We start from the raw sequence: 10,232 nt of genomic DNA on the forward strand, positions 1-10,232 counted from the left end.
CATCAATACTGGGTCATCAGTTATAACAAAGGTACCACATTAGCGTGGGATGTCAAAAATAGGGGAAACAGTTTGCAGGGGAAGGGGATATATAAAATCTCTGCTCAATTTTTCTGTAAATCTAAAAGTATTAAAAAAATAGTCTACTAATTAAAAACAAAAAGGCAAAATGTGGTGCCAGACAAACAAAAAAATGGCAGAATGAGTCATTAGCAGCCTGCTAAAATAAATACTGAAAGCAAAGTCTTTAAAGAAGAAGGAAAATGATCCCAAGCTATTGGGCCCAAATCCTGGATCTGCTATTTTCTGGCTGTTTGACCTAGAAGTTATGAAACATCCTGAGCCTTATCTTAAAAGGGGAATAATCAGCTTCTTCTTCATAGGGTTTTTTTTTTTTTTTTTTGTGAAGTTTAAACATCTAAAAATACAAAAGCATGTCACAAGAGCCTGTCATTCAGTGTGTTGTAAATACATGGTGGAGGATGTTATATGAAGTGCTCTGTAAGAAAACAGGTCATTAGATGGCTCCTCCCACCAACCACTGCCTAATGATGATCCTCAGGAAGATAAGAGGGACCTCAGGACCCACCTGGGATGTACAGGTGGAAGGAGACCTTCTGGTCCCTGGCCTCACAGCTGTACTCCCCGGTGTCCACCTTGTCTGCCTTCTGCACCACCAGCCAGTGACCATGGCCTATGGCCTTCACACACACTCTAGAGCTCACATTGAGCTTCTTCTCATCTTTGTACCACATCACCTCTGACTGGGCCTGGGCCACTTTGCAGCTCAGCATGGCGCTGGCCCCTGCCGCAGCCTGCACCTCACTGTGTGCTGGCTGTTCCTTGGCAAACATCACCTTGGGTTCTGGGGGACAAGGCGGAACAAACCTGGTCAGAGACACCATCTAAGAGATACCAACCAAACCAGGAAGGAGGTGTGTGGAAAGGCCTACACAGGAAGGCAGGAGAACCAGAAGTTTCTTCAGGTTCTGCCACAATCTTTGTGGCTGGGTCTGTCCTGTTGTCTTACGAGCAATAACTACCACAGTCTATTTACATTCTACCCTGATGGTATGTGGGATGTCTCCAGGTGGGGACATGGTAAGATGTCTCCTGTGCACACGCTCCTCTAGGGGAGGAACCGTGGGATCAAGATGCATGCAAATCTTCAAACTTTCTAGATGATGTGAGAGTATTTTCCAACATGACTGTCCAGATCACATCCCCACCAGCTGTGCATTAGAGTTCCTGGTCAACCCACGCATGCCCTTATCAGTTGTTTGAATTTTTGGCAATCTGGTGAGTGTGTAGCTCTACCTTCCTGGGGCTTTACTTTGCATTTTTCTGATGACTATCACAGTGAAACACCTTTTCCAAAGTTAAAAAAAATATATGAGTGTTTGTGTATGTGTGACTATGTGGTTTCCATAGGCTTCAACCTACCATTGGTACCTAGGGGCTGTTTGGTTTATGTCCACAGGCTCTGAAGGAAAGGCCAGGCAGTTCAGAGGACAGTTCACTGGGAAACCCAAAGACTTTGGACCTGGCTCTGCTTATGCTGTCATCAGGTGTAATGTCTTGGACCAGGGTCTTTTTCATTCCGAGCTTTGGTTTCACATTAATAAACAGAGAGTTTAAGCTGGATAAATACATATACCCACACATGTACTTATTTATACATTCAGACATTTATGGAGAACTTAGATTTCCTGACCAAAGTTCTTTCTAGCATTTTCTCATTTAATTCTCATGTTAAAGTGCTATTATCATTCCCATTCTGCAGATTGGTAATCACGCTTGGGCAGGCTATGTTACCTGCGAGTGGAGTGGGAGTCTGAAACCCAAGCTCCTCACACAGGAACAGCACTTTCAACCACTATGCTGTTATGTTGAGGCAGAATTTCTTTTCTTTATGCTTCTATGAAAATGATATACTTTATGTGGCGCAAACCACTGAAATATTTTCTGGAGTTCACTGAAATTTTATCATTTCATGTAGACTGAGTATATGTAGCTATGGTGAAACAGATGTTATATATATTTAGTCTTGCTAATTCGAATCTCTTAATTAACATGAAGAATCAGAAAGTAATGTTCTTGCCATTCCATAGTGGCAGGAGGTGGGGGAGAGTGTCTTTAATGGTCAGAGAAGATTGGTTTTCAATCATTAAGCTGCATCCCAAGCAACTGTCTCCATCAAGATAAACTACCCTATCTTCCAAGAAGTGTATTTAAAAGACGATGTCTCCACAAGGTTAAAAATGCTTTAAATATAATCTATATTTATATAGATTATATTTATATAAATATATAAGACTTTGTTTTTCAATTTCATTGGCAACACAAAATTGTTCATAAAGACTTAGAGGAAGAACTGTGTATTTTGAAGGCAGGCTCTTTGAATGTTGCTAATGAATTCTTCATCCTCAAAAACTCATGTCACTTTTGCTGCCCTCCCCCCTATGAGGGACCTGACTCCCAGGGGTGTAACTCTCCATGGCAATGTGGGACCTGACTCCTGGGGATGAGCCTGGACCCAGTATTGTGGGATTGAGAAAGCCTTCTTGACCAAAACGGGGAAGAGAAATGAAACAGAGTAAAGTTTCAGTGGCTGAAAGATTTCAAATGGAGTCACGAGTTCATTCTGGAGGTTATTCTTATGCATTACATAGATAACCCTTTTTAGTTTTTAGTGTATTAGAATAGCTGGAAAGAAACACTTGAAACTGTTGAACTGCAACCCAGTAGCCCTGATTCTTGAAGACGATTGTGTAACTATATAGCTTACTTACATGGTGTGACTGTGTGATTGTGAAAACCTTGTGGCTCACACTCCCTTTCTTCAGTATATGGACAGATAAGTAGAAAAATGGGGACAAAAAATAAATGAATAATAGGGGGATATGGGGGGGTATGGGATGTTTTGGATGTTCTTTTTTACTGTTATTTTTATTCTTATTTTCATTTTTTAGAGTAATGAAAATGTTCAAAAATGGGTTGTGATGAATGCACAACTATTTGATGATAATGTAAATAATTGTATACTTTGGATGATTGTATAGTATGTGAGTATATCTCAATAAAATTGCATTAAAAAAACACACACACACACTAGTGGAAAAAAAAACTCATGTTGCTTATGTCCTGTGAGGATCACCATCACCATCATCATCCTCGTCCTGATGGTTGACTCTTTTCATACTCTGCTTAGTACAATGATTCTGATTTAGAACTACTATCGACTTAAATTCAACAAATGGTCATTAAGTATCAATTAAATGCAGCTTAATGTGAAATATTTAAAGGATGAGAAAAAGATAACTTTAATATATATGTTGTATTGGTCTTGAATTTTCTTATGGTGAGTGATAGAACCCCAACTCTTTCTTGTTTATGGAAAAAAAAGTGAATGATTCGCTCATGAACTTAGACAATCTAGGAGTAAAGCTGCCTTTTAAGTCCTGCTAAACATAGGGGTCCAAAAAGGGTGATCTTAGCTCTTTTTCTCTCTTTCTATCACTCAGCTCTATCACATATGTGTGTATTGGCTTTATTTAGTTTCATTCTCTAGCAATGCCACTCTTTATAGTGGGAAAGAGACCACAGGAAGCCCCAAGCCTGTATCATTAATAGGCTTGTCATTGAAAAGACAGACTTTCCTCCAGTGTCTTTGCATATATCAGCCTTAGATTCACCTCTTTGCCCGGAGGATGGGGTCCTAATTAACTACCAGGGTTACGTGTTCCTTCATTCTTGTGCTGGGGAGAGTACTAACATCTGTGATTGACACCATTACTGAAAGTATGGTGCAGGAAGAGGTTTAGTTCTCTAAATGAAAGTTGGTTTGGCAGAAAAATGTATATGTCCATGACACATATGCAGTTACATATGAATAATTTATTCCCCCCAAATGTTTGAAGCACCCAGGGATCATGGTGAGGGTAAGTAAATTGAGATAAGAATATCACCATCAACCAATGCATAAAGGTTAGGAAAGAATGGGCTTATTTATTGAGGACCAGAGTAATAGCAAAGGAAAGTGGAAGGATGAAAGAAAGATATTCACAGTTTCACCTGTTGGATGGAGACTACTAACTATTCAGGGAGCAATATCATCAAATTAATTTGAATCAATCAAATGGTAAAAACATACTTTCCTTAGATTCAGCTAATTCAGTCTTTCTTTAACTCTCCGTTTTTCTCCTCTCAATTGCTTTCTTCAAACACATGTGGATACCTGCTTGAAATTGCCTATCATATAAACTAGTTTGAAGTCTTGTGTAAACCATAAGGAGGGACAAAACCCAAATAGCTATGCATTAGGATCACAGTTATTATTACAATATTATCACAATTTCAATTTTACTATTCTAACAATAGACAATCAATTGCTGTACAACTAATTTCCTTCTAGATGATGAGGATGGTAGCTGCAGTTTAAGGTGATGAAATTCTGGATGCTTGTGAGGATTGGAAAACCAAGTGACTGAAAATATATCTGGGTTCAGTCAGTCTCATTTAAAAATCAGCTTTAAAAGCCCTATTAAACAAATTGTGATTGTTAATGCTATTATGTCCTTTTCAGACAGGCTGTTGCTTCTAATTTGAAACAAGTGCTTCCTTTGGGCTAATTAAGCAGATGAATGACACTTCCGAGGACCAGTCTACAGCAAAGCTAGGGATACAGGATACGATGACTTTGAATTTGCACTTCCCTGAAATAACGACTGTCTTTACTCTAGGAAGACACTAATTAGGTGAGAGGAAAATAATTTCATCAACATTTTTGTGTTATTTTATTGTAGCATTTACCCTTTTCCTACAGAAGGAAGGAAGGAAGGGAGGGAGGGAGGGAGTGACAGAGGGAGGGAGGGAGGGAGGAGAAAGAAAGAAAGAATGAATGAAAGAAAGAAAGAGAAAGAAAGAAAGGAAGGAAGGTAGGTTGGTAGAGGGCATTTGTTACCTCAACTGACATCTATTTCTCATATTTCCTGCAAAAGAGTGCTTTGTCTTTCTGTTAAGAAATTTACCTGCTCTTAGCATTGTAGTTGGGTTGAGACTGACATGCTCTGAGCTCCTGGGATGGGTCCTAATTGATCTAAGAAAATCCAAATGCACCAGGGCCATTGTGATTAAATCAATGGTGGACACGTGGCCCATTCGGCACTAACAAGCTAATAAGAAACTGAGGCTTCCAGGGAAAGGAAAGTCCACTTCTTTAAAAGAACTGCAACAGCATTTTCTTCCCCTGCCCCTGAATGGATGTGAATGAGGAAGGTGGGAACAACTGGAAGACATTTTTTTTTTTTTATCACGAAGTGAGACATATCCGTGAATGAGGCAGAAGCAAAGCCACTAAATGTAAAGTCAGGAAAAAAAAAAAAAAAAAAAGAAAAGCAAGAAACACGAACATTATTCTCATCACAGCGAACCCTGAAGCATTCTCCCCTGAAATGCTTGAAATGAGACTACTCCTGAACTATCCAGATCCAGGAGCCAGTAAATTCCCTTTCTTGATGTAGATAGTTTGGACAGACTTAATGAGATAGGAAGAGCCCTAATGCAGTAAAGGAATAAAGGAATAAAGGTCTGAAGAAGAAAGTGAAAAATTATCCAGAGCCCACCATCCAGACATTCATCATTCCAATATTGATGGGAATTTAGTTTTTTTTTTTTAATTTGCCAGATGAATTAGAAAAAAAATTAGGTAATTATTACTGTACTCTTGAAATACAGGAGGACTTTCTAAGCATTTCACCAAAGCTAGAAACTATAATGAAAAAGATCAATCTCACCTCATGAACGTTTAAACCTTTTATATTTGGAAAATAGTAATAAAGTTAATACCTATGACAAACTGGAAAAAATATGTGCAATAGTATATGTTGAATAAAGAATTAATGCTATTAATATATAAACAGTGCTTACAAATTAGTAATTAAAAGTTGAACACCCCAGTAAAAAATGGGCCTGCAAAATGACTAGGCAATTTGCAGGAGAAGAAATACAAATAGCAAATAAACAGCTTCTGACTGCCTTTGGGCCTTCGAGTAATTGACTTTCCTGCTCTGCTTTGCAGTATCCTTATTGGCTAAAACAGAGACAAATATATCTGCCTCACAGCACTTTTAAATGCTCAAAATGAAGAGAGACTATGGAAAATATTTTAAGCACATGAGGAATTAGACTTAGGAAAAGGCCTCCAAAGTTACTCAAATTATCGTCTCACCTCTCTTACTCATTTTGCTTATGGAAGACAGGAAAAACAACTGTGATTCAGAAAGTTGATTTGCAACTGTAGGTGTTGAATGGGGATAGTGCTTATTGATTGCATCACAACACCCCATTTGGATCAATAGAGTTAACAGCCCAAAATAACTGAATGACAACTAAAGCAACAAGTTTAAGGTGAACGTGATTGTTAACATTGCTATAAAGTAGTCATGGTCATGGCTAGGGAAGAAAATTATAATTATCAAAGGTTTGTTTTAGGTAAGAGAGTGTTCCAAATACTTCATAAGCACTGTCTTATTTAATTTTCACAACCATCCTTTAAGGGTACTGTAAAACCTATTTTTCAGAAATGGGGGCACCCAGAGAGTGTGTTAACTTTCTCTGTCAATAAAGAGCAGAGCAAAAGTGTGAGCTATGACCAAGTTCCAGTGCTCAGGCTTCCTGTGCTTTTTTTAAGTAGCTTTTTGTCTTTTGAGATTCAGATTTACTGTCAATGAAATGAAGAAATCTCCAGCATATATTAATGAGTTTGCACACATCCGTGTAACCAAACCCCTATTAGATATACATTACCATCACCCCAGAATGTCTCCATCTGGTGAATTACTTCTGCCGTTTTGCTATTTGTTTTCTGTATGTCTTACACCTTTTTTGTTACTCATTTCTTCTATTAGTCAGTTCCCGCCCCCAGGTTATTTTATTCTGTGAGGCTTTTCTGCCTCTAGTTTCTTCCCCATTAGGGAGTCCCCCCCTGGGGACCCAGATGGGATCAATCCAGAAAAGTTAATTTTGTGATTAGGTGGTCCTGCCAAGGGAGACTGGATTGAGTGTGCACATCTCTTGCCAAAAGTTCTGCTGAGGTTTCTCCCCCACGCCTCCCTTGGGGCCCTTTTGTATGTGGCTTCCTCAGCTGCTTGTTTACCCACCCTGGGTCTCTGCGGACTTATGTCCCTGTATCTGGATATGCGTGGGTTTCTAACTCACTGCTGTGGGTGGCTCTGTGTTCTGGGTCCATGACAGGAGGGCCCCAGGCTGTGCTGCCTCTCTGAAACTCCCAAGCTGCGTGGGACCCGGTGAGGGGAAGGATCCTGACTGGTGGGTCCCAGAAGGAAATCTCCTTCCTGATCTTGGAGTTCACTTTTCTTTTTCTTCGATTCAGCATTGGTGGAGTCCTTCACTTGTGTCTGTCATCCTCCAGAATTCTAAGGAAGGGGGATTTGTCCATTTATTAGTTGATTCTGAGAGGAGACTTTTCTAGGGTATGTCTTGGGTCACCATGCTGATGACTTCACTGTTACTAATTTTTGATGGCTGCATTCATCTGTTAATTTGGAGACTTTTTTCTTTAAGCATGTATTAATTAATGCCTGACACCCCATTCTGGCCTGAATGTTGAACAAATATTGGCTAATGAGTGTCAAGTATTGTGCTACTGCTGGGGTGTTTAAAAAGGTTAGGTGGGGTTTCTGCCTACAAGGAGCATATTATTTTTTTACTTTTTGCAGCTCAGCGATCACCCTACTTTACTTTAGGTACTCACTGAATGCATTAACCTTTCTAAAACTCAGGGCTTTGAAATTTAACACTCAGGTTCAAATCCTCTCTTCACTACTTACTGGTTTTGTAACTTTGTGCAAGTTTTCTTATCATCAAATTGGGTGCAATAAAACCTCTTTGATAGCTTTGGTGTGAGAAATAATTTAGATAGCTTATATAAAGCACTTATTAGAGTGCTTGACACCAAATTATCAATTTTATCAAGTTTATTATGACTTATTTCTGTTTCTTATTGAAATCTGAAGGTGCCATACTCGGAGGCAAATTTTGCCATCATAAAAAGAGATAATGGTTTAGACCAATATAGTTCAATAAAGGAAAAGATGATGGTGTTTAGTTTAAGGACCTGGAAACTTTAAAGAGTTTCAGTCTTTGAGACTTTTCCAAAAAGAAGAGCAGCATGATTTTACTGAGATCTTCCATCAGAGAGCTGGAATTCTCAGAACTCGTGCTGGGGCTAAAGTGCTGATGGGCTTCCAAACCATCTCAATCCCTTGTCTTGAACAAGACGTTGGTTATGCATATGCTTATTACTATGAGACTAGTGCTCTGTGTACATTCAGGGAGTGTTTTGCAGTTGTCAACCACAGTGTCTGTTAATAGTTTTGACCCATAATACTTCGCTTTAGGTAAATTGGGTTGACTGCCTGCTTATCTTTACCATTTATTATGCTTTGTTGCTTAACTGTAGACATGATTAGGTATGCCTGAAATCCTGACTTTAAGAGTAGTTTCAAGCCTAAAACCCTTGCTTCCTATGCCATCCTTCTCTCTCCACTCCGTGTTGGAAAAGGATGTACTAAGACTCTTGGAAAAATCTATATTTCCTTGAATAAGCCCTTTTTCCACTCAAGGGACTCATTCCTTATCTGTGAAATGATAAAGTTGGACTAAGGGATCCTTAATGTCCCATTTAGGTTTGTGCCCATGTGTTTCAGAGGAAATTACTCTCCTCCCTGAAGATGAATAGAAAGGATGACTGAACTGCTTCTAGTAGACAGTGACACACTGAAACAGGGGGATATGAAACAGGGGGATATGGTACTATGTTTTAGGAGGGAAAGAAAGGGCCCTTATCTCCAGAGGCTTCAGGAGAGGCTTGACATGTGTCCTAATTAAAGGAGCCTGTAAATAATAGTAGTTACTCCTCATTTAATGCTTGAATGGGCTCAACACTATGGAAAATATTTTAGATTATTACATTTATGACAACTCTGTGAGAGAGAGTCTCACAGCGAATAAGCAAGATGATCATTGTCACTAGGATTTTACGGGTGCTGAGCTGATTCTATTGCCATCAATCACTATGCTGTTCTATCTGGTCAACTTACTCATTCATTCAATGAATAGTTATTAAGGACTGCTCTGTACCAGGATTGATCAAAGAGAGGGTGAGTATTTGGTGGGGCTGAGTCTGAGCTAAGGAGAAAAGCGTTCTCTGTGCCCTGTTCTTACTTGGACTACTTGTCTTAGCACTGTGGCTCCTCTTTGATCGTAAAGCCATGAGTTACTTTGCTTCTGACAACACTGAAGCCAGTGCCTCATCAAGAGGAGACCTGGAGTCCTAGATTGCCAGGAACTTGGCTGCAGCTCTTAATTTGCTAATTCATTCACCAGGCAGGAAATGTTAGGGTTTTCTGGAAGCTTTGTGTGGGCTTCCGTTTCTCTATCTGGAACATCCTAAGGACTATGAGTGCTAAGGACGAGACAGGGCTCTTTTAGGGGACACAATAGGGTGGAACATGGTGAGTGTGTGGGGAAAAGAAATCATAAGTCACAAATTCCCCTAATTTTGCAACATTACTTTCAAGTAGCCATTTGAAAGTGCCCAGAATCTCCTGTGCTTTCTCTGTGTTTGAACTTATCACACACTAATTTTATTGTTAACTTTTCAATCTTCCCCAAAATACTTGTGTCTTTGTTTTTTGAGTTTTGAGCACCTAATATCTCCTGGGTACAATAATTTTATTGTATTTATTCCACAAATACTAAATGGGCACTAATATGTGCCAGGTACTATTTTAAAGTTTGGAAATACATTGGTGAAGAAAACAAATTCCTACCAGTATGGAATTAATGTTCTGATAAAAAAGAGGTAGTAAGTAAGCAAAGAGCAAAGCAAGAATATACATAACGTAGTTTCATGCAGTGACAGAGTATAAAAAGAGAAATAAAGCCAGGTAAGGGGGTAGAAAATGAACTCTTTTAGATAACGTGTTCAGTAAGGACTTTGGAAATATGAAAATTACAAAAGAGCCAGATCTGGAGGTAAGAATATTCTAAGCAGAAGAAAAAGCAAATAAAGGCCTCAAGACAAGGATGAACTTGACGTGTTTGAGGAATATCAAGAAGCCACTGCAGGGGAATAAACGAGAAAATATTAGGTGAGAATTCATAGAGGTAAACAGGACTGCATTCATATAAGGCCTAAGGTTCTAGTA

General features: G+C 39.1%; 1 protein-coding gene across 1 annotated transcript; it reads right to left on the reverse strand.

The window, feature by feature from the left end:
- Nucleotides 1–578: 578 nt before the first annotated feature.
- On the reverse strand, nt 579–905 carry LOC119507784 (obscurin-like). Its single transcript, XM_037800929.1, has one exon. It carries the CDS (start codon nt 903–905, stop codon nt 579–581), a length of 327 nt encoding a protein of 108 aa, XP_037656857.1.
- Between the last annotated feature and the right edge of the window lie 9,327 nt (nt 906–10,232).

Source organism: Choloepus didactylus, chromosome 13, assembly GCF_015220235.1.
Source record: "Choloepus didactylus isolate mChoDid1 chromosome 13, mChoDid1.pri, whole genome shotgun sequence".
Classification (NCBI taxonomy): domain Eukaryota; kingdom Metazoa; phylum Chordata; class Mammalia; order Pilosa; family Megalonychidae; genus Choloepus; species Choloepus didactylus.

Bases quoted from the DNA above. Each gene is read 5' to 3' on its own strand.
- LOC119507784 (XM_037800929.1), bottom strand. From the start codon at position 905: ATGGTGTCTCTGACCAGGTTTGTTCCGCCTTGTCCCCCAGAACCCAAG.